This window comes from Rhea americana, unplaced genomic scaffold, assembly GCF_003343005.1.
Source record: "Rhea americana isolate MKP2758 unplaced genomic scaffold, rheAme1 scaffold_139, whole genome shotgun sequence".
NCBI lineage: Eukaryota > Metazoa > Chordata > Aves > Rheiformes > Rheidae > Rhea > Rhea americana.
In genome coordinates, this window is record NW_028185472.1 from 2,472,138 (window position 1) to 2,498,275 (window position 26,138).

Sequence of the window (26,138 nt, forward strand, 5' to 3'; positions counted from 1 at the left end):
CAGACACCCACATACAGCATCTGTGAACTCGAGTCAAATTTAACTTACAGCAAAGACTTCTTGTTTGATTTAAACCATGGAAGTATTTTTCCCAATTCCATCAACTTAGACTAGTCTGCTATCTGCTACTGGTTCAAGCACAACAATGAGACAGTAAAGAATAATTATAGCTTTATTATTTTGTTAGCATCAGACTGCCTAAATATCACCTGCAGCAAGCAAATCTACTACTCAAAAAGAATGAGTCAGAAGACCACATTCCAGAACAGCAATATGCCCATTTAAAATGTATATCACAACTGACTACATTATTTTTAACAGCTACGCTGAGATAAATACACTCACCCATAGCCAATATGCCAGCATCCGCGAGTGCAACTGAACTTCAGAACTGTTAATTTGCCTACTAAGCACAGGGCACCTTTCCCTCACATTTCAAAACAAAATATGGAATGTGTTTTACATAAAAAATAACAACTTTGTATTTAACTTCATAACCTAGACAAGCTGATGTATAATAGCAATATAATTTTATATGATTTTCTATCTACGTTATATGAATTAGGCAGTTTTTCATTTTCAGATAATAGCTGAAACTTCATCTTCCATTCCTGAAGGGAGGGAAGAACAGATATGCCATGAAAGCCACTCAGCACAGCTCAGAGGTGTATTCTGTTAAATTCCCTCTCAAAATACCCTGAAATTATTTAGACATCTGTAATATAGAAATAACTTCTTTTCTGATTCCAAGATCAATTGTAACTTCATTCTATGACTGCCATAGATTTTACATCTGACCCAGCAGTACAATTTAGGAGACAGGAGCCTAAGATTTTTTTTTTTAAGAACGGGAGAGGTAGACAAAACATCAAGATGATGTTTGATCCTACAGGCTTGATTGGGCCATCATTTATCTTAAATATCAGCATCTCCCTGAAGCTGCATAAACTGTGAGCAAACTGGAAGAAATCAGGTGACAGAATCATGGTATGTGAGGAAGTAATGGAAATTCCGATAGAAGTATAACATCACACTAAAGAGTAAAAGCCTCCCTTGCACAAGTTCTTTGCTACCTCTTTTAAGACAAAATCACGAGGCACAGATGGCTCAAGTCTTCTTATATTGCTGTAAGTACACTGTCATGATAATTCAGGGAAAAAGCTCACCACTAACTGCTTATGAGTACTATTTTTTATTACTTGCTATTTACAGAGTGGTAGGCAGCCAACAAAATTTTCAGTAGAACTCTGCATCCACACATAGCTTGCAAGTCATCTTATTTTCCATCTCTGTGTAGCACACTGCCTTGTCAAATTAGTCTCTCCCACGCCTCAACTACAAATTTATTATAGCAGTCTCAAGTGTTTAAAAATTAAGATAAAAATCCCTATTCAGATTCCTTTAAATAAAAGGTAAGCACACACAGTACTGTCTCACAACAATGGAATTATTCACATATCTATTTTCAACGGCTACAGTTGGAACAAAAGAAGCCTGGATGCAGAAAATACTCAAAAGTTATTTACAACCAGGTGGAACATCAGAGATATATCTTTCCTCTTGTAGCACTACACAAAAAAAAGGCAAAATGTCTGTAATAYATTAAATTTAGCAGGGATGTGCTCAATGAAGAAGGCTGATTTATTAAACTGAGGTGGCCCTATTGCCACATGATAGTCTTTGATTTACATTGCTTCCAGCTCCCAGCTGGCAATAAAGCTTACCAGCTCCCATTTTGTTCAGGTCATAAAGACTCCAGATTGTAGATGGCATGGAATGGAAAACATCCCTGGACGGCAGTCTAACCTCCCATGAGGAGGCAAGAGAAAGCAGCGGGTATTATGGCAATTGAAATACAGCATCCTAATGATTAAGAGAGAATTTGAAGAGCAGATAGCTAAAGGAAAAAAAAGGAAAAAAAAAAAAAGTACATCGGAAGCAAGAAGCTTGTTGACTGTGGTCTTGTTGACTTATTACAGATCTCAGAAAGGACTCCAGGGTAAAGACGCTGCAGAAAGGCTAAATGACTTCTCAGCCTTCAGAGCATACTGAAGAATTATTTACTGAATACATACTCTTTCGGGGTGAAGATGAAATATTGTCAGGTTGAGATATCAGTAGAGGACATGCTGGAACAAACCGATCATTAAAGCAGCAAGTCAGCAACACCAGATGGTTATGTTCTGACAGGATTTTAACACAGTGGTAGGTTTTACTGACTGCACCTTCACAGTCCAGACACCTGATTCTTGACAGMCAGAGGGCAGCAAAGACTGCCAGAGGCACCAGGGTGATTTGGAGAATCACAGACGTATAATCCTTAGTTCAGTTCAGCATTTCATAAAAATTATGTCAGAACTAAATATACACAGGAATAACTTCCCAGCAGCCAAATCATGCTGGTACYTACTTGGTTGATTACAGCACCAGAATGTCCTACCATCTCCAAGACAGACTCACCGTATAAACAAATAATATTTGCAACTAAGCTGCAAGGGAATGATGAACACATTGTTACTGCAAACATAAGCTGCAGCTCCTACTGTAACAACTCCCAAAGACTACATTGTGCTGTAAGAGAAAAATTGTTTTCATTTCATTTAATTCTGATATATATACGTACACAAGCACATACACATACATATTATTTTTTATGGCGTGCATGAAAGAGTAAGGATATTATATACACAGGTTATATATCTTTTCGGTCAAATGGCAACAAAGCACTTCTACATTTACATTACATTCTGCAAAAAACACAAACAGCCAGATAATATTTTATGCAAGTAGAAATTCTATTCAAAACTTTTATAAAGTTCCTGACCCCAAAAATACTCTGAATGAAATCTGCCTATGTTCAGAGCCTCCTTCCATCACGTAATTCCTACCTGAAGAAAAGCACAAACATGAGACCAACAAAGGTTTCTGTACTCTGCATCTCTACATGCTATTCTAAATATATGCTATACTAATAAATAATTTTAACTGCATACTATGTTTACATCAAATAACCTGAAAAACATACAGTTTGCCACTGAACTGTACAACTTTCCAGCTCTCTTGTTAAAGGTGATCAGACTCAAATCATTAAGTTTCAACCAAGACACTGCATACCATGCAGTTTGTCAAGGAATACTGGACTGCTGCAAACTTTAATGGGCAATAAATCTCAAATGCAAAAGTCTAAAGAAAAATCTACTATAAAAATATTGACATCAACCAAACTGCACTTAACTGATTTGTATTTAATTTTAATACAAGCATTTTAGCTTAATTTCACTATCACTATGCATATGAGGGTCTTCAAAAAAAAAAAAAAAAAAAGCCTCAAATCTTGACATGTAATAAACTGGATTAAATTATGGCCACCAAAAAACGTGGGAGCTCAAATTCACTAAGAAGCCAAGATGAGAAAAATAAATAAGCAAGTCATACACTTCTACACTGGACATAATTAATGAGCAGCCTTTGGATGCAGTATGAAGGAGACACAAAAGTAAGAATAGGCTCAATCTCAGCTACATATCTTACCAGAGAAAGACAAAACCTGATATAGACAGCATATTAAAATCCAATGTCAAATAAGGGAGAAGCCTTATCACGGGAGGGTGGTAGAGGAACTCTGAACGAGCCATGCCCATTTGTGGGATTCAGCTAGATGCGATATTGGTGGTTTTCAAAGAGTCACAGATGCTACAAATTGAAACTTCTGTACAAACAGTCTGTTACCAGTTAAAATGGAAAAAGTTTATTCATTCCAGTACCCTTTAATTTTTTCATTCAGAAGCTTGGCCAATCTATGTCACTGTTACATTACTATATATGGCACATTCAGCAAAGATTAAACATAACTGTGCAGCCTCAAGACATATTTTTGGAAAAATAAGCTTAACCATTGACACGTGTTTAATAGTTAAGGCAGTAAAGTCCTAATTACAGGGTTTTGTGTATAAACTCGAATAGTCTTTTGAAGTTAATCACTTTGCCCAGAATACTGTTTCTAGCAGATATCTGAAAAATGACAGTATCATAGACAGTCACTGCAGTATGTTAACAGGACCATTCTCTGTATAATACTTACTATTCTTTATTGCATACCAGTGCCCTATATACAAATCAACACATTCTCTTTTAAAATAGAGAAGTAAAAATTGGATTAGTTTGATTATGTATGACTCTTACTTAGGAGATTTTTGCTTTTAATTCAAAACCAGCATGAATTAATTCGATAATATATTCCAGACTATCCAAAGAAAAGCAAAAGGAGATACTACACAAGTGTGCAGTATGTCTTCTAGTAGAAACTTCATCGCAATAAGTTGTAGCCCAGAAAAAAAAAAAGCAGCAAACCCCTTTTTTGTTCTGCCAGATACTGTGATACTCCTGCTGGAAAATGGAACTGTAAATATTACAATGAAACTACATTAGTCATGCTGAACTTGTACAATTAGGCTTGTAAATCAATAGTGCTTTGGACCATTTAGCATTATTCCCACCTAACCACTACAGCTTACTCTATGGAAGCCATTCTCATATATCCTGCAATAATCATTCAGCACTTACAACTGTTAACTCCAGGCAATGGCTTTATGTCCTCCATTTTGTAGTCATTTTCTATTATTCAGTCAGATTTGGACACAATTGAGCAACTGTGTCTRCAGTATTGTACTTCAACAAACAGCCACAGTGAAGCAGAAAGACAGTGCAGACAAGTGCAATTCATATGATCACGAAGTGTTTGCCTAACTGAAAGCATGGACTGAAACAAATTAAGGCTCTCACCTTAGACTTACAATCTCATATTGTATTTCAAAAGCCTCACAAGCAATCTGTTACCATATTGAAATATCCTGGTGTAACAAACTTAGTAATCTATGAGTGAAAATGAAAAYAGTCGCCTCTGGTGCTTCAGGATTGTTTCCATTTGGCTTGATTTTGTTTCATAAATTAATAGTAAACTTCTGAACAAACTTATTTTCCTGTCAAATTCACACTGATTTTTCTTGTTTCTCTTCTCACTCAAAGTGCTATACGCCATCTTGGTAGCATATTGTTGTTTTAAACAAATATCAAATTTCCAAGCAACAGGTAATGACTTCAGAAGCTGAGAGAACCAATCTGTAGGTCAACTGCATGAACCCATAACTCATACAGACCRTAAGAAAATACCTCAGAATATTTTAACACAAAGATGGTAACCTATGTGTATGGGCATGTAGAGAGGAAGGAGGAAAAATTACATAGATCATTTATCCATAGGAGTGCTGGCAGAATATCTGCATCCTTTATTTGCACTTCTGTACAGAAAACAAGTCTTTTCCCTGCAACTGCTGAGTTACTGTTTCATGTGCAGATTTACCAATTTTGCCATTTCTCTGTTACAAAGTCKCTATTTGTAAACAGGAACATCTATGAATTTCTAAGGTTGGGAGAACACCTGATACATAATTACTCACTATTCAGAGAAGTCTCACCTGCTACCAAGAATTGGCTCCCCAGAGGCTCCCAAAGCAGAATAGTCCATGCCATAGAAATTCAGCCCCAGAAGTATTTTATTCCTCCATTTTGAATCAGGATCCAGCACCTGAACACAGGCTCGTACCCATGGAAGAGGGGCATTCGGACCAGGTCTGTTGGGTTAGCAAAAAACAAACAGGCTGTTAGAAAGAGTGCATATTCATTCTCATCAGCTTTCTCTTTTTAACTGGTGTTATTGCAGAGAGCAATGTACAGCACACTAAAAAGAGTGAAGGTTAACTCATGATCTTATGATGATTAAATACATATTTATCTGTGGGTTGAATTGCTGATCCCCAAAACATGTCTCACTCTTCAGTTGACTTCATGATCCATTTCTGAGGTGAAGAAGTATGAGTCTTCTTACAGTAAGTAAGAAGAGCTTTCCACCTAGAAGGTTTTCTGTATTATCGGGTCTAGCATAACTCTCACAAGAGAATTCAAAACACTAACTTCAGTTGTTCTCCATACTGTAATCTAGCRTAACACAATGGGACAAAATCTACCATTTATTTATAAAAAGAACTAAAAGAAAATATGCATGTTTCAATGGTTGCTTAGCATTTGTATAGTTTATTTCTGAAAAAAACCCTAGATGGGCAACTACCTGACAATGAAAAGCCACACCTACAAAATGAGTGCAGTCAGAATACACAGTGGTAGAACTGTGGTATACACAATATCAGGATATCATGCGCTCTCTCTCTCTCTCTCTCCCCCTAGGTTCATTGGAAAGGAAAAAAACAGGCTTCCTTGCAAACACTCTGTAGCATAATAAAAGGAAAAGCATATTCCAATCTCATAAATATCAACATCTTTTAGTCTCTGCTAATTATCTACCCCAAAGCATTCTGGATATCTGTGCCATTAAAACACAATGTGCTAATATAGCACAGAATTTGGTGAGAAATTATGTTTACGTTTAAAAGCAACAATTTTATGGGAAAACATAGGTATTACCTAAGATTTCATAAATTCAGACCAAAGAAAGCAAATTCAAGCATAAAAGATTTGCATTCTTTTTTTAAAACCTGTCTTAAACTAAAAGCATTACACCTCACAAACCAGGTGTGTTTCAGATACAATGGGCGCATTACCCTGAAGACAGCCTCCACCTCTCTTTCAAGTACAGGAGGATTAGCAGCTCAAACTCAGAAGTAACCTAATGCACCAGTGAAAGCACACAGGATATGAGTGTACCATAGCAGAATCTGTGATTTTAGCAAGGCATAAAACACAGTGCAGCTTCACCACACAGGAAAGACACAGAGAAAGTCTATTAGAGACTTGTATCTCAGAATGCATCCAGGGTTCCAAATAGGTTTGTACAACCTGTACCAAAGCTCATATCATCTTATCTTCATAGATGTCAGCATTAATTAGAAGAAAGTGAAACTGTATATATATTTATGCCACAACCACTCCTCTGATTGCAATGTAGATGGATTCTGACATACAAATCTCAGTAACAGACTTTTTTGAACAAACGCACTTGCCATTTTAGCAAAATTTCACTTTGAGTTAAAATCCTGACTTGTGAATGTTTGACCTTAAGACCCACCTAAAAATGAAGAAAAAAAAATGAGGCACTGTGATATACATCCACTGAACTGACTTGTGATTTTAGTCACTGTATAGATATATTCCTCAGTGGTCTATTTCATTAATACACGCAAAAGATGATGCAACACTAATCTAGCCAAAAAAATACACTTTAATACAACAGTCTTGCCATTCTGTGTTTAATTGAAGGTAAATGTTAGTCCAAGATTCACAACAGAATTATCATGGTCACTGCAATAAGAATTAACGTTGCTGATATCTTTCCCCTTGTATTTTGAAGCCATAAGTAATTTAGCTGGGAATGGAACGTATTCCAGCAGGAAAGACTAACAAAAAGCTCTTCTAGTTTCAGTACAGATTACTACCCATATGTTTGCAGTTCTCCTAGGGCACTGGACTTCAAGATCTAGAGACAGATACTCGTGAGAGATAGGAAGAAGTTATATAAATTCTTTCCAGAAGAGACAAATTTTCCTTTTGTTAAATCTGTGAGATGTTTTCAAGAAGCTTATATACTAAAGATGACAAAGGGGCTAGTGATACAGAACACACAAAAGCGATAATGTTTCCAAAGCTGCCAGTTCACCACAAGCATTAATTCTGGACAGCCACTTTGAGGCAAGGTGCACAGAATCTCCTAGGAATTCCAAAAGTGCAGCGTTCTCTGCAATTTGGAGGTAAAATGAACTGTGCTTTTGGAAAATGGTAACATTACAGTCTCAGCAGAGCTAAAGCACGCATCACCTCCAGAGCCATTCAGCTTTCACACAGTTAAGAATACGGAGCTACAGGAAACAAACATTTACATACAAGGTTAGGGTTTTGCCTTATTTTTCAGTCAGATCCATTCCCTGCTCTGGATCACAAATAGCTTTATCAGACAAGGGAGGGACAAGTGGAAGAATGGAAAAAGGTGTTTAAGCACGTCTACATTAGCAGCGCTGCCAAAAGGCAGGCCGCTGTCTCAGGATGAAACAGACAAATGAAGCTGTCAATTGTGCTTAAAAGCTAAGTTCTCCTGGAAGGGTAYGTACTGGATTATTCATACACCAATCACGCAAAACTGTGCCAAAAAMCTAAAAATTGAAGAACCTTGCCTAGAAAAAAATAAGAGTCACAGTACCAGTAAAAAGCATAAATCCTTAGAAGTGCAAAGCACTTCACAACATCCGGTTGTCAAATCTACATGGCAGTTAAACACTGTTCCAAGTTCTCAACTACCAAAAAAAAAAAAACAAAAAACAAAAAACACTTAAAATCTTAAGTACTAATCCCCATATTTTGTATTTGACACACTGAAAGCAAACTGCCCATTTTACCAAAAAAAATCAACTGATATTGTAGATTTGAACCAGGAATCAGTTGCTTCAGCAACCTTTTGCTAATTTTAGAGTCTTACCGCTGTGGTGTTGAATAGTCGTATGTCATGAGACTGAAGCTGTCTATCGCTGACACCAACTGATCAAATTCTTTCTTTGTGAACATTCCTGGCTGGTTAGTCCTTTCAAAACAAAACAAAAAAGCAATCAGAAAGAGAGAAATTATTATATAACGTATCTTGCTCTCTCCTTTGGGTTTTRTTCCATTGTATCAAAATCAAAAACCCAAGCAAACACAAAAACACCTTTAACTGTGCTGTGGAAAAAAAGACATGTCAGTGCCATCTTATTATGTTGCAGTGAAAGGAATCAGACTTCCATAGCATACTTGAGAAATTAGCATTGCCAGTATGGATATAATAGTGACTCTATGGGCTGTGTGCTAATCAAATTGCCTTAGGCAACAATCAACCGAACCTTTAATTGCCTGGCTTGTCAAACTGTTCTTGTTTCTTTTAAGACCAAATAACTGAGCCATATGTAAACAAACAGGTGGGGCTGTTGAAACAAAGGTAATTTTTTGATTAATCTCTAAATGAAAGATGATTTCAGCTTGTACTCTACTTAAGATATTTCTTCTAACAGGTAAAGGATTCGTTAATTTCCTTTCAGACACTGCTAAAAAAGTCCTAAAAAGCAGAACATCAATACAATTTCAAGCTTTCAGTGAAAGACTATACAACTGTGTTTTCTTCAGATAAATCCACATTTTTTCTTTTTTGTTTGGGGGTTGGGGTGGAGAGGAGGAGAAGAAACAGTAGTGGRAAGGAGAACTTTTATACTGGTGCATGCCACTAACAGTAATAAGATAAGGGGAAGTAATTACCAGTTTCTAAGAACTGGCTTAAGAATTCAAGTCATCTGAAAGCACTCAGCAAGACATGTTGTTCGAAGAAGCAATGTTCATTCTYCTTTTGAGAGCTAATACTTTTTTATATCAGCCTATGCAGGAGCACAGACACATACGCTTATGAAATGTTCTCATTTTTCAAACAATGGTTCATTACCATACATAAGGAAGACAGAAACCTGTCAGTCCAAAGGGCTCCAAAGAGGAAGACGGTGATAAAGGGAGGGAAATTCTACAGGTTGAAATTCTGCAAGTGAAAATTGAAGCCTAACATTCTACTCACTTTGGGAAAATCCCCTGTAATGAACCAGAAGGAAAATCTAGTTGTGTCTTCAATATACTTTTGCATGAACAACCGAACACAGTCTCACACCTTTCTTGTTCTTTCTTTCCTCATGTACAAAATCTAGCACTGGGCTCAATAGGTACCCTCTCTTCACGGGTGAAAGGGTATCTTTTTGACAGTTTTGGAGCTGAATAAACTCCTGACTCTTCTAAATAGCATATGGCCATATGTATCACAATTCCCATTAGTGCTTTACTGATAAGTATTTCTAAGGTTTTGACTTAGCAACCTTTCATACTGAAAGACTGGAAAAAATACTTCAGYATCTCAACTGTGCAAGCCACTTTCATTTGCTTTCAAATGAATCTACATTCTCAATTACTTCTTGTCTCACTATGATTACTCCCAAATGAAATAAGTTAAGTAGGAAAAGGTCTTGTAACGCCCTGTGATTCCCTGCAAGTTTGAATTGCCTTCTTGTTTGGTTACCTCACCTTCCCCTTCCCTGTAMACAGTTTTTTCTGTTTGTTTGTTTTCTGTATCCTCACATCTTTGAGTAGTCCTTCATAAAGGAAGGCCGATTGATTTTTTTTTCTGATKGCTGTATATACTTATTTCAGAAGTCAGCTACTCTGTAATTTTTTTTCATGAAAATTCTCTGTTCTCTCTGTAAGGTATCTCTTTGCAAATCTTCTCTCCTCCTGACTTTCTTCATCATCAGCTATTGCTGGCTTTCATAACTCCTTGCAGTTAGCTGCATTAAAGTACAATACTACTGTATTTTACGAACACAGACTGCTGMATTCAGTTAGTTCATGATCACTGATTACAAATACACTGTCTTCCTACATCCAGTCTGTTCTCATCTCTTTCTCCTATTGGATGCAAACATCTACCCTGTAGATCATGCAATCGTAGGCATCAATAATGAGGCAGTCAAATGCRTAAGCAAGCTAAAAATGACTTCTTCAGCCATTTCAACTCATAGACAATGACTGCTGGAAAACACTGTTTCAAAGAGAATTCATAACCTCAAACTAACAGCATGCACAGAACAGCAAGGAACATAAGGAGGGCTTAATCACATGGCAAAGATGGGACTGAACTAAAGAGAAGAAGCTGCTGCAAGAACCTTGTCCTCAGTCAGAGGGCTCCTGAGCATCTAAGATGGGACAGACAGGAAGAGTGGCAGCATGTTACTCTAAATAGTCTCGGAGAACGGGATTCATTCAGGAACACTACATACAAAAAAAAAGCGTGGTTTAACATTTATGAACCCTGTGGTGCTACTATGTTATTCTAAAAGACTTGGAGGATTGCACAAGACTCCTCTAGAGGGTTGAAGAGAGACTGAAGAATACAGAACTTGCCAATGGTATCAGAATCCACTACTTCATCTAGAAATTAGCAGTTAGAATTACAATTAACAATTCACATTCCACAGCAAGTGGGGAAAAAAAAGGGGGCGGGAAGATAATTCTCAGTGACAAATGCAAGTAATAAACTGAAAAATCACTTATTTTGACCTTTATCACAGTGTTTAGATTCCATATCCAACAATATGTTAGACAAATGGATATGAATGGATTACCAGAGCATAACTGCATTYGCTTACAGGTTTACTAGGACAGATTTTGTTCCATCACGTTAGGAAGGAAGTTAACAGAGTACAGGTTATTAAGGGTTGCAAAATAAATCTTCTAACATGTCTGCCGTATTATAAGAGAGCTAAGCATAAAAGACACTGGCAAGTCAGGTCAATGAACCTGATCATATACACTTTGGCTCACACAGCTCTAATATGTACGAAGTGTAGCGATGTTCTGGCACGCTCAAGTTTTCAGAATCAACAACTCACTTGTCAGGTTAAGCAGAAAACCGATCCCTTTCCTTCTGAGGTTTCATGTACAAATYGAAAACACAAGCTTTCACTTCTGGAACCCATCAGCGGACCTCAATTTTTTTGAGACTTATCTGCTTGTGTTTATTGCAATTGCAGTATTTATTGCAATTGCAAATTACAATCCTTCCACAAGAAGAAAATGAAGGGCGTCTTTAAAACTATGTCATGGCAACCTGGATGCCCGTAGGCAAAGCAATTCCCCAATGCAAACCCTAGCAAAACATATTTTCCGTAAATTGATTTTGATTACTCATGAGGGGAAATGCATAAAAAGTAATTATAATGTGCATCAGATACTATGGCAAGTTGGATTGCTTTACAGATTAAGCAGGGTAATATTTTAATGAAACTTTGACAAACGACTTGTCCTCTACACCCACTTTTAACATACACTGCCAAGGAATGAGAACACAATCAGGTTAAAATGGATATCTCATATAATTTTCTCTAAAGTAAGCTTGTAAGTACACTCCTTCATCTACAAAGAAATGCCATCTGAGGAGCAAGGACATGAATTTCCAACTTGGACCAAATCTGGCAGCAATAAATATGCCCTATCCTATTATGGAGGGAGTTAAAATACCACTGCTCTTAAAAAGCAAGCATCTCCCATCAGTTCACTCACACTAGCCAATTCTGCTTTAGTCAAGCACTGTGGGAAACTRCTGGTGTAAGAACAAGATTCTTAGACTCATGCCTTGAAGAATGATTCTAATTCAAAAAACTGGCACCCAAGGATTAAAAAAAAGAAAAAAAAGATTTTTGCATGGTTATTAGGCCTCTAATTCGAGGCTTTCCAATCATTCTGATACCTAAATTAATCCTAAAGTCAATTCAAAGGCAGATCCATACTACTGAGTATGTAGCTGCAAAAGCCAGTACAGAGAAAGTAAAAAGACTTGGCACAAAATACACAACAGAAGTCCAGGAGAATAGAAGTTCCCAAGTCTTAACCAAAAGCCTGTCATTCTCCTGTGCTTGGAACAATGTTTCCAAAATACTCAGTGAAGTGACAGAGACTCCATCAGTATTTATCAGCAGTATACAGYATACATACTAAAGACAGCTTGTTATTAAGTTGTCAGATGACAAAAACTTTGGTCATTTAATCTGCTCACCATCACAGCTCTGAAGGGGCAAAAGCCAGGTGTTCACACATGAATAATAAAAAAGCTGATTATTTAAGATCTTGCAAATCTCTTTGCCTGGAATTAACCCTGATCTCTGAACTGCTTTGCTTGCTTTATCATTGAGTTCACCTGAAATCACAGTTCAAATATTACATCTCATCTGGAGCCTAACAAAATATATTGGTTTAAAGAGTGAAGTTGAKCACTGAATATGAGAGAAATCTACCTTGCAGAGAAACTTGCTCCTACTGCCCTGCAAATATATTGTAATTATGCAATATGCCTTGTAAACATGAAAGAATTCAGATTCAGAAAAACRCAAGTTTAAAGAGGAAAAGGCACTCTTTTTATGTTAGTTTATACTAAATTCTTTTTATATATTTTCTAAGAGCTAGACACCTCATATAGATATTTGCATTTGTATTTTTTTGTGTCAACACATCAAGCAAGTGTTGTTCAGTTTCCTTAACATCATGCTCAGATGCACTAGTGCAGTCTTACTTCATTCTTATATCAATTGTTCAAAGTTAACTCTAAAATTTATTCAGTACTAACAAAAAAAACCCTCGGTTATGTAGCTTTGGAAATGGCCACTTAATCTAGACCAAATTTGCATGTATATGGACTTTAAAAGTCACTCTAAGAAGAGAAAATCACCACAGAGATTACACTTAAGGCACGTAAGTAACTGTAGTTAAAAAAAAAAAAAAAAGAGTAAACAAAACCTTCTCTGAATCTCCGTATACAATACATCACTYCTTTCAGTTGAGGTCTAGATATGTCTAGACCTAGTTGAGGTCTAGATTATCCCAGGTGGCTGACGAACTTGCACATTTCCTCTGTCACCTTATAGGAAACTACTGAGTTATAGAAAAAGCACTTTTTGAATATAATGCTTAAGAGATGGTAATATTCCAAAAGGTGACACAGTCCATTGCCTCCACAGAGCACAGCTGTTCCTGAAGTACAGTAATACTTTTGCATCAGTCCAGCCCATTTCCTAGAGAAATGATGAAGACTCTACCACATGCTTCTAAGAGACCATTTTCTTGGCTGAAAACTGATTTTTCTGCCAAGAAAATTTCCTGCTGAAACTTTGTTTACATGACTCACTATTCACTTCTTTCCATTCTTAGCTAAGTCTCTTTTCACTTGACCAAAGCAGCTCGTTCTTGAGATTCTCACTCTTTCTATTTGTAGGCTCCTGATCCAAATTTTCCGTTAGACAACACAGGAAGAGAAGAACAACTATTCCCTTGAGAACATGTGTTTTATTTGCACATATTCCCTTCAATTTATCAGTATTTTTCTGATGGTGGATTGCTATACACACATGTGTACATACACAGAAATGATTACATGGACAGTCAACATCACAGAAGAAACCACCTGTTTTCCTTGGTATTGCAGTATACATAGCTCAGAATTACATGGCCCCTTTTTACTCTACTACCCTTATCACTTCTCAAGTAAGCGCAGGGTTGTTTGTTTCATAGCTTAGAGTGCCTGTTACCTGACTCTTCTAAATAGCATATGGCCATATGTATCACAATTCCCATTAGTGCTTTACTGATAAGTATTTCTAAGGTTTTGACTTAGCAACCTTTCATACTGAAAGACTGGAAAAAATACTTCAGYATCTCAACTGTGCAAGCCACTTTCATTTGCTTTCAAATGAATCTACATTCTCAATTACTTCTTGTCTCACTATGATTACTCCCAAATGAAATAAGTTAAGTAGGAAAAGGTCTTGTAACGCCCTGTGATTCCCTGCAAGTTTGAATTGCCTTCTTGTTTGGTTACCTCACCTTCCCCTTCCCTGTAMACAGTTTTTTCTGTTTGTTTGTTTTCTGTATCCTCACATCTTTGAGTAGTCCTTCATAAAGGAAGGCCGATTGATTTTTTTTTCTGATTGCTGTATATACTTATTTCAGAAGTCAGCTACTCTGTAATTTTTTTTCATGAAAATTCTCTGTTCTCTCTGTAAGGTATCTCTTTGCAAATCTTCTCTCCTCCTGACTTTCTTCATCATCAGCTATTGCTGGCTTTCATAACTCCTTGCAGTTAGCTGCATTAAAGTACAATACTACTGTATTTTACGAACACAGACTGCTGAATTCAGTTAGTTCATGATCACTGATTACAAATACACTGTCTTCCTACATCCAGTCTGTTCTCATCTCTTTCTCCTATTGGATGCAAACATCTACCCTGTAGATCATGCAATCGTAGGCATCAATAATGAGGCAGTCAAATGCGTAAGCAAGCTAAAAATCCTAAGCCATTTTCTTCTCATGAAAAAATCTTCTTGGCAGTTCTGTAACTACTCTACCTAATTTTAGGTGCACCAAAATTCTGGGAGGATGACCGCTCACTTAAGTATTTCTYCACCATTAATATTTAGAAAGTAGTTCTGTGACCAGCAGGATTAATGAAGCTTAGTTTCCCACAGATGTTTTGTGACTGTCTTAGAAACTCTCCATTTACACTGCTTTCTCACAGCTGGGTCTCAGGAAAAAAGATAGGTCTTCATCTCTCCAGCTGCCTATTTTCATGAAGTGGCAGGGATCTGACTATTAAAAATTGCATGCGTACGTCAATTTTATTCAAAACTGGACAAATAGTGAAAAACCTTCTGTGGATGGACAAAGAACAGGATAGACAGAGCTTACAGACACCTTGTTTTCTTCAGATATCAGGCTAAAAATAGAACTTATTTGCACTTGCAGTAGCACTGGATGAAGCAGGCAAGTCAACACCAGAACCTTGATACGATTTTGCTGTTTTGAGCCATGAACAATAAATACAAATCTAATCCTTGCTGACAGAAAAGAACGTGATCATACTGAACAATTAAGAAAGAGAGAGATTTTCAGACTGATGAAAACAGATTTAATACATAGTGGGGGCTGAATTCCATGCAGCTGGTTGTAGATTTTAAAGCCGCACAGCATGATCTCCATATTTGACCTCTCTCCCTCAGTGAGCACATCCTTGCAGACAATATATCATGGCTTTTACAGAGATGCTTGCTACTCAGCAAACATCTCAGAAAATGTGCATGCTTAGTATTCAAATAAGCTCATAGGCATTTGCAATACAGCATTCATTGCCTTTTCTAAGGGCAAAYAGTTTCAAGAGCTGAAGAGCTGCATACAATGATATGCCCAAAATCTCAGTTACATCACAGCTCAAATACAGTACCTGATTCTTTGGCCCGCACACTCAGACCTGTGCAATGTAAAAGGGACTGTACACTGCAAAATCAAAAATGTTAGTTCACTGAACCACAGAACCATAGTTTTGAAGTCAGTCCATTGTAGGAGAAAAACAACAGAAATTTCACATTAGTAAATTTCTTCCCTTGTTTACACTCTGTATGCAAGTCTCATTCCCCTTAAAATCGAAAGAACAATCAAACTGAAAGGCAATTCCATAAAACTAGTTCAATTATCACTGCCCTATATGCTCTTCCAGTCCTGGCTTTCATCTAATTTACTTTCAGAACACAGAAACTGATTTGATGTACAATAACTCACAGAAAGGCCTTAAGAAAGGTGAGCATGTGATGTAACAAAATTGAAATCTAAAAGAACATTGGCAAAAAAATACTAGCAAAAGAAAAAAAACCTACAAGTCATATAATTACTCTACATTTGCATCCTCAATTGCTTCCTTCCCCCTATTCTTCTTAAGAATAGTCTTATTTTGGATAGAATCTGAGTGCAGGGAAGAAGAAACCATTGTAACTAAGAACGAACAACGCTAACCATAAACAGCACTTTTAACCTTTGACTTACAAGTCTAGCCATGGATCAGCCTTCGGTTTATGAATTGCCTTCCTTTCTCTCTGGAACAGCTACCAGAGGAACATGGAGCTTTAGATCGCCTGCACATTGGCTGCAGTACAGATGTGAACAAAGAATTTATACTGACATGGTTTTAGTGTCTGATTTASCGATAACTGCATGTTTGTAAACAGGGAATGTAATTTTTTTTTAACATACATGTGTATACCATTACATTAGTAAGTATACACAAACAGGATTGGCAACTACCAGCTTATAAAAAGCACCAGACTGAGTAACTTGTTTAATTTTTTTTTATATTTAAGTTCATGTTTTCTGGTTTGATTTCATAAAGGCCTGCCATTTCACACACAAAAGCTTTTACAGTCACAAGCAATTGGGGGATAGAATTTTGATTTTTGAACTGAAAGCTACCACAAGTTTATCAGCCTGGGATACCATCGTATATAACCACCACTACTGCACATGTATTTTCAAAAATGTTACTGAACAGATACAGCCTTCCTATTCAACAATGTTATTACTGGCCTTGAAATAAAATCTTGGGCAACTAATAGCTGGAGTTATCAAGCCTTTCTGGTGAAACTGGACTAATTTTCTTTAACAATAACAGAGCACCAACACCATAGGAGAGATCACTGCAAGTTATCTTATTAACAAAAGTTAACTTGCATTCGTAAGAGTGACGTTTAGATAACTGCATGATTATAAATATAGAAAACTTATCCTCYTAATGCTATTTTACATCTTTCTGTTTTTTTTCCCTTGACTTCTATGTATTTGTAACTTTACCTAATATTCCAATGGTTAGCCATCTGATAACATTTATGTCCCTGTATTATTYTGGACAGACATTTACACCTTATGTATCTTTTTGGGACCTCTTGCAACCAGCCACCAAAATCATGCTGTCAGTAGTGTGAGCAGTCTCGTCTGTTCATGTATTGAATTTAGCAGAAGTGCAGAGTATTTTCGGAATACAACTCATGCTCATACATATTAATGAAAGGAAGAGGAAAACCTGTTAAACTCAAGAATGAACACTTACAGAAGCATAACTTGTTTAAGGGGCATATATAAATGTTAGGACATTTTATATTAACAATCACACACCCTATGTGGAAATCATCGTATCACACTTTTGAAGAATAGTCCTGGACTATGCACACTTCTGAGCAGGGACTGTCCCCACGCTAATCTGTCAGTTTGTTGATACAGACTAAATGGACAGTCTATTGTCTTTTGAATTCAAATCATCAGCTCTCAGACACACTAAGTCTTAGTGCAGTGTAAGGGGGACAGTCTCCAACAGCAATCTCCACCTGGGACAGGACAAAAATTGGCTTTAAACTACAAAAAAGGAGATCTATGTTAGATGTGAGGAAGAATATTTTAACAGTGCAGACAGCCTGGGGACATTGTGGTAGCATTCATTCATTAGTGGAGTTTCAGAGTTTGTAGATTAGCTTGTTTTCTATTGGAACTGGCTTAGTCACAGTTTATTTTGCCTTAGAAAAATGCATTTTTCAATAATATTCTCTGTTACACAGAATAGTAGCTTACATTCAGAAAAACAAAATAAAACWAAACCCTTTAACTCTCCTTATGCACTGCCCTCAACTACTGCAGTCATTTCATGAGAGAATTTTTTAAAAACAGATGTCTTCAGAGACAKGGGCTATCTCAGTTGTTCACTGAAAAGACCACAGTTTAAAATACATAAATATCTCAACCAAGGGCATCCTAAGAAAACCCCAAGCCTTACTTTCCATTCCAGACCTTGTTCAACCTTTTTTAATGGCAAGAACTTCTTTACCAATTTCTCAGATTTGATYAGAGTGGCTATTAAAAAAARGGGGGGAGGGGGAAACCCTGAACCCAGTCAGGTGGTCAATTAAGAATACTTCAACCAAGTGCTTTAGATTCACAATGCAAAAGTCCTGGGAGTGGTCACTTCAAAAAAATAAGGAAGCTTCAGATCACTGGGAGATTGTAAATAACTGACAACTAAAAACTTGCTGATTCTGATCAGAAAACAAACTGGTATTTATGTACCAAATGAAATTTTTGCAGAACATTGAGGGCTGGCATTTTTCCTTAATATACATATCCCATCCCAGCTGTTGMCTTTGCACTACATTATCTCCAAACAGGGAGAAACACAGTATCTGTTTTTGTCATGAAGCAGCCTACAGAGTTTTCATGAAGCCAAACCAATTTCCTGTGGCCCATCTGGTTTAAACCAGTAACAGAAGTCAAGAAGTATAAAGTGCCAACAATTACATGTCCTGGACAGAAAGTGTAATATTCCCTAGCAGACACCTAGGGACGAACCTAGAAACTGCTGTCCTTTCTTTCTACTAATAGAGATTATTCCAGGTCAGGGCTGARGCATGCTGGCAGACCAATATGCGCTGTTTACGCTGTATTTTTTAAATAACTTAAGAATTTGTATACGAAACTCTTAAGCCAACATTAAAAAAAATTCATCCAGCTGACAAAACCAGACAACCTGAATAGCAAAGAAGAAAGTTTCTTTCACCACTTGTCACGGTATTCRCTGTTTCCCTTTATGGGAAGGTCAGCTACTCTCTTAATGCTGTCCCTGCTACTTTGCTGCAGCCTCTTTAGAGGAGTCATTTAAGCAAGAATATGCATAAGTGAACATCCATTGTGTCACCATTTGGTTCTGCTAATTTTCAGACTATTTCAGTGCTGCTGACGCCAGGGCTTAATGCCCAGGCAAGTCATGCTCCAATAGCAGAACATCACGCAAAACAAGCCTATACCCTGGAGCATATGAGCTTGATTTAAAAACACTAACACACCAAATGCAGGCTTAATTCCTCCTTGCAAATATTAAAATGCTAATTTATTTTTTAGCAGAATTTTCCAACATGACACAAACTTATGCACTAATTCYTCCGTAGCAGCTGGCTCAGAATTGGTAGTGCTGCAAATGCTAGGCATGGGGAGGAATGCATTCTACYGCGCCGTGTCCCATGTCAGTTGACCTACAGATTATTTTAATGATCCTCCCTAGTGGGAATTCAAAAGCTAACACATATACCTGCTTCAACACATGGGAGTGCAGCCAGATCTTGGCTGCATTAATTTTATATGGAGAAGCATAGTCTTTAAAAAGCTACTTACCTCTGAGAATAGACTTGTTCCTATCAAGCCCTCTCCCAATCTATACAAAAACACACTGAACCTCTGACAGTTGCAATCAGAGCCATGGTGTACAGAGCTGGCAGTCCAACAAACAGCAGCAAACACAGGGAAAACACTGGTAAGGGAAACACAGATGTAGCTGAGATCTATTCACATGCATTCAGATTTACTCTAGCTAACACTAACAGAATCCAATTTATACCAATTTATAAAGAGATCTGACTGGCAGATCTATACTTTAAGCCTTTTTATAGGGCAGAAACAAAACCCATGAGCAAAATGGCATAGCTCTAAGTATGGTTCAGAAGATTTACTATAACTGGAGGAGGTCATTAAATTTTCCCCAATAAGAGTTGCTTAGAAGTAGTCATTCCCTACCCAGTTTTCCGCTCTCCTCATAATAGACTCATATCTCAAACTGTATCCGGTGATCCAAGTCACACATATTTTGCAGGTTCTCTAATAAGCAGTAAAAACTATTAGGCTAGTCAGCTAGCCTAGACAGCTCATGTAAGAGTMATTTCTACTCCTTCAGTACTGAATTTTATGCAGAATCCAATTTCAAAAATCTCTTGATACACAATCATACCTTCCATATCCTGACAGTGTCTTTTCTAGAAGACATACAGAAGAGTGATGACTACTGAAAAGATGGAGAGTAGTCCCTTATGATAAACTAGCTATAACAAACGGGAAAGTGTTACAACGAATTCACAACCTGGTGCTTCCCAGGTCACCTTCTATGTATATTGCTTGTCCAAAGTGATTGTCTTCCTGTATTAAATTCCTTCATTAGCAACAGCAAGCATGGAAGAAAATACTTGACGTACATACTAGCTAACTATACAATGAATGCACAATGACCACGTTTAGAATTGCTCACTTATTATTCCTTCCAATCTTACGCAGAAGTCACGTAAAAAAAAAAGATAACGTGGTCTATAGAAAGATCAGAAAAGTAGAGCAATAAAAATCTGATTCCAAACAAAATTAGTTTATTATGACCAGGTCTGTCATAAACATTTCAACCTTTCACAGTGTGAAGTGCAGATACTGGTAAAACTGAATCCAACACTCTCAAAGTTATTCTTCTAGTATATGTATGTTGTCTAGTACATGTATGCTGACATAACCTGCTAATTTAAAACTCCATCTGATCCCTGTTATTATTTACTGAACGAAATTTTAAGGATCTGCATTTGCCCCACACAGCTCCGCCTAACACCAAGTGGTGGTTCTCATTTCACTCTGAAACAAATTCAGCTTAGTTGTTCATCTTAGTATTTAAGTGAATCTGGATACCATCTATTATGATAAAAATACCCTGTTGTTTAGCTATGTGCTCTGCATCAAAATTACAATTTGCTAAGCTTGTTTCTGAGAAAAATCATCCACATGCTAGGACAGTGAACCCAAATACATCATTTCATATACACAAAGTTACAGTAAGGCGATTATATTTGCAACAAACACTGTAGCAATTTTTGATGACAGGTTCCTAGTGAAAAACAAATTACTTGAACAATTATGATTACCCTTTCATAATAAACTTTTAAGAGACTAAACCACTCATTTCCTTTGTCACATATGCAAAGCACTGGTTAGTTGTGGCATCCTTTGACCCAGGAAACTGTGAGGGCAAAAAGCAATTTTCCATCACATATGCTTCCCACTTACCAGTGAAGTATGTATGTACACTTGTAGGAAAGAAGGCGGGGGGGGGGGGAGGGGAGACTCGGTAGCACAAAGTAAAAGAGGGAGAACAGCTACCAATAGCTTCAGTTCTTTTCCTTGCTGCCCATCTTTCCCAAGATGCACAGTAGCAAAACTGAACTGATTTCTACTGCTATCTAAAATGTTCTAAATAGCAGTAATGAAGATTGAATAGATTCTGGTAATTTTCATTGCATAGCAACTCTGGAAAGGAAGTGCTGAAGCTACTTAAGACAGTCCTTCACATCTGCAATGTGTTCTGCAGCCAAAGTAAAGACCAAACTGAATAGCTAAAAAATTAATTTTGGAGAAGTAGAAGTTTAAAGGCTGAAAAAAATGACAGCACATACCTAGAGAAATGGAGGGAAGCTGTAGACTTCTTTTACTCTTACATATTCAAACACAAACATCTAAAGTTAGGGATGCTTGCTGTATTTCGAATGAAGAGCATACACTATGTTCAAATATTTGAAGACAGAAAAGTGGCTTGGGTTCCTGTGACTTTCAAATGAAAGCAACAGCAGCACAACTGCTGTGTGTCTCATGAAACCAATAAGGGCTAACAATTTGATAGGGACTATTTGCCAAGAATGTAGTGGCTTTAATATGTTCTCTTCAGAGCCTAGATTCTAAAAAACAGGAAAACATGCTCAATTAAAAATTTAACTGTACTTGTTTCACTAGCAAGTAACAGGTATGGACAAGACTGCTGCTCAGTAGAGAAGCATTCTGCAAACTCTTTACAGAATGAACAGCTAATAAAACAGCATTACAGCACAGTCAGTTGAAGGACTTGAATATCTAAACTTCTTTTTTTGCAGGATGTTTTGACAGAAACTGTAAACTCTAATCTCAGGATCCAGCTGCTTAACAACTGGTCTAGCTATCTTTTAAAGTTCTGAGAACAAATGCATACTATTTGAGCATTTTCTTCTTGTATTTAAGTTTAGCATAACAAAAGTGGCAATAATTTAAACTTTAACAACACCATCTTAAAATTTAAAGATATTCTTGTCTGTTTGCTTAAAAAGATACTCTTGATTGCTTCAAAATCCTATGCTTTTCCCCCCCTCTCCCAAACTCATTTTGTATACCTTTCTAACAGCTTAAATGCAGAACAATTCTAGCATTCCCCCTTACATAAAGGTGGATCCTGATCCACAAATTTTACAGCAAAGCCTAAGAGACAATGAATTACTGTAACCAATGAAAAACACCGAGAAACATCTATGTATTCTGAACAGTCAGAAAAACAGTGTTCCAAACCTTCTGATACATAAATATCTCTTCATAAACAGCAGAGAAGCCTACAGAAGACTTCTCAAAAAAAGATTTTCCCTTCACTTCCTACTCTACCAGAAGAACCATTTTTAACAAGACAATGTCTTATTTTGCCAGAACTACAATTTCTCCATTCCCAAAGAAGAGATTAGTATACCCTACCTTTTACAGCCCTCACAAAAATCCACAAAGGACTGCAAAGATGTGATATAGAGTTGATAAACTGTTCAGAGAGAAATTGTAAATCTGTAATTCAGAGTGCATGATCTTTTGAGAGACTAGGAGTCACCATCTAAACACTGTATTAAGACAGTTGAAGACAGTGAATTAGATTAAGCAAGGGGTGATTTTCAATAAAGCAACCTGCAAAACAGGAGRTTACAGCTCCCGCTGTAAATTAGCTATATTCACAGCTAAGTTTAGTAATCTCTTCTACAACCTTGAAGAAATGTACACATGAAGTAGCAGCTAAACACAAATTGCTGTGGCTTAAGTTGAAACTGTCTCTCCAAATAAGCCTTTACTGATGCTGAGAAATTTAATAGCTGCTATCTGGAGGCAGAGCATATTCATTTACAAAATGTGTCTGTATATTAAAGCATAACCACTCAAATTCCTGCGATAAGTAGATATATGTACAAAGAAAGGGTAAAAATGACAAAAGCAATAATAACTCTTGATTGATAAGAATTTGAGAACTATGATCCACGTATTTGCATTGAAATCTAGTGAAGATAATGAAGAATATTTTCAAAGTTATAAAAATGCAAACTAAAATAAAGGTTTTCTACCTCTTTCACTGGCATCTCCTAGAATCTTCTAGAAAGCCTTACTGCTCAATGAATGAAGAATGCAGTTTCAAAACTTTCAAAGAAAAAGATGAGTCTTTTCAGGATGAAAATACAGAAATTCAGATTCAGCCTTGTATGCTCTCCACTATCAGTGCTACAAAGACAAAATCAAAGCAAAACCAGTTTAGAGCATTCTTCCTGACATTGTTCAGGAATGTCAACAGATCCAGATCTTAAAAGAATGAGCACACTACAATGAAAATTATCAAAATAAAACTAGCTGCCATTTGAATATGAAATGAATTCTCTTTCATGCCTTAATTCCAAGGCACATTAGAGCAGAAAACGGGAAAACAGCTGAATTATAGTAAAAAACTGTGAAGGCTTTATGATCTCTCTGCTCTAAGAACAGTGATACAATAATTGTTCTTGGGGTATTTTCAGCTTTCCTGAAAGTCCCTTGCCTCAAAATGCATATGTAAAACAAATACACCCTCTGCCAGCAACTTTCCATTGCTTTCAAAAAACGTAGTCTCAAGAGCACTTAGCCTCAGCATACAACAAATGAGTTATCAAATTTTCAGGCTTCAGACTTTTGAAATGCAAAAAGCCCTTTGATTTTCAACTTCTTTCTGTCAAACAAGAAATCATCCTCAGTAAAAAAAGCAGTAGTTAAAAATAATGGTTAGGACATAACTGCACTTAGCTGGGAATGAATGGCAAGCAAAAAGACACAAGGATTCTGTGCTTAACATACAGATGTGGCAAACAGCTCAGAGTAGGGAGAAAGCAGCCAGTACAGTACCTGTCAGAAAATGTTTTGTAATAGGCATGTTTTTCAGCTCCAGATAACTTAAGAAAATTCACATTAGATTACAAATTTAACAGTATGAGCCTCTTCAGTGTTTTAGACACCATTTTGGAAATGTTTACCTCACTCATTTTAATTCACTGAAGCTTACAGCATGCCTATAAAATCTCAATTTAAGAACACAATGCCAAAACCTGGCATGAGTATCTTCAACTGCCTTCTCTCCTTTGCTGTCTTTCCCCACCACAACCATTGCTTTTTCTTTCTCTTTTTTTAATCACAATTCAAAGGAAAGCTTCTCTAGATTTCCCGCCTTCTTCAAACTTTAGAAGGCCTAATAAAGTCTTGAGAAGCAGCTACTTAAAAAAAATCTAAGGCTAGTCTGAGTCCCAGGTGTAACCCCTGCCTAAGGAGCAACCCACAGCTCTGCTACAGCAAGTGAAACAGGGGAAGGTATAATTATGAATGCTTCATTTTTCCTGGAGAGAGGAAGAAAGTTACATAACCAGAGCTTCCTCGTGCTACTCCGCAGAACAGGCATTTATGGAGGATTAATACTGACACCTATGGAAACTAACACAGGTGCTGCTCTTCCTTCTTCCCTTGCGCAGATGTGCACGGACTGCTACCTAGCTGTGTCCGAAGAAGAGCGAGAATGATCCAAGGTCTAGAAAGTATGACCGTAGTGTAAAGCATCAAAAGACTTTGGTTTATTTAGTTTATATAACACTTGCTGACGGGTTCCACTTGAAATGTCATACCAGTCTGACAGTCACACATCTGCAGAGTGTATTTTAAGATAGCTGGGCACTTATGTCAAATTCACACAGAGAGCTTTTGCTTTAGAGACAACAGGGAGGCATACCTCGCACATACACTAACGCTTCCAGATCTGAAAACTATGAGGTTAAATGTACATGCTAGAGACAAGCATGTTCGTTTTTAATGTAAATACTACTTCGATAAGATACCAGAGGCCTGCATCATAGTATACTATCAGCAGCAGACTGCGTGCAATTTACCAGAAGTACTATTTTCAAGACCTTTCTCTGAAGGGAAGTAAAGGCTCCATTGACTTGTTCACAATGTACATCATTCTTGTTTATAATCCTAAATACCATGTCCCCTAAGGCTAAATGAAAACATACTGCCCAGTGACCTCTGCTTTGTTCTGAAAAGAATGTCATTAAGACACGGGTAAGAACACCTGCTACATTTGTATAGTATTTTTTAAGYCAAGGCCTCATATATAGCATTATCATGCTAGACTTCTTAAAATCAATGAGACTGCATGAATCCTCCCTTGTGTTATTTYGGACTTCTTGAACAGTTGCAACAATCTATTTTTAGAATCTTTTTCTTCCATAGTATTTTAATTGTTATGATTCACACATACAGAAGTCCAAAATTTGGAGGTTTTAAATCAATTTCTTTTCCCAAAAATGCAGTGATCATTGCTTTAACAGGCTTTCCATCTGTAACTGGAAGACTCTTTAACACAGTAACCTGTGCCTTTTGTAGCTCATTATATACTCAAAGTGAGACAATACAAATTATGAGCATCTTAAATATGATCTTCTTTAAACAAAAAAGACAAAAAATTTCCAATGGTATGTCAAATGAAAGTTGAGGAATTTCATTGTTTACTTTATCCCACTTACAGATTCCATAAAACTTCAAGGGATAAACAATCATCTGCTATTCAGGAAGCAGCTACTGCCTTGTACCTGCCTGAAGACAGGTGCTGTAAAAGAACATCCATCACATGGGATATAAACTGCTCAGTGCATGTCCTAACCATCAATATGCAAAGAAAGAGCATAGTGTTACATTATAAAGCCAGTAACAGAGCCAATATCATTTTTATTGCTAGTTTGTGCAAAGAACTCTACCTCAGGGGACAATAAATGTCCAAAGYGACCGCTAACAAC

At 37.0% G+C, this 26,138-nt stretch overlaps 1 protein-coding gene across 3 annotated transcripts in view; it reads right to left on the bottom strand.

Moving 5' to 3' along the window:
- CHID1 (chitinase domain containing 1) overlaps positions 1-26,138 on the bottom strand; it is a 123,657-nt gene that overhangs the window by 65,247 nt on the left and 32,272 nt on the right. For 2 of the 3 annotated variants that reach the window (XM_085298505.1, XM_085298504.1), the window contains 2 exons: positions 8,480-8,581; positions 5,475-5,630 (listed from right to left, as the gene is read on the bottom strand). In XM_085298505.1, the coding sequence (XP_085154631.1) occupies positions 5,475-5,630; positions 8,480-8,581 (258 nt within the window). The remainder of the gene's footprint in view (positions 1-5,474; positions 5,631-8,479; positions 8,582-26,138) is intronic. The other variant, XM_085298506.1, reaches the window with a different exon arrangement.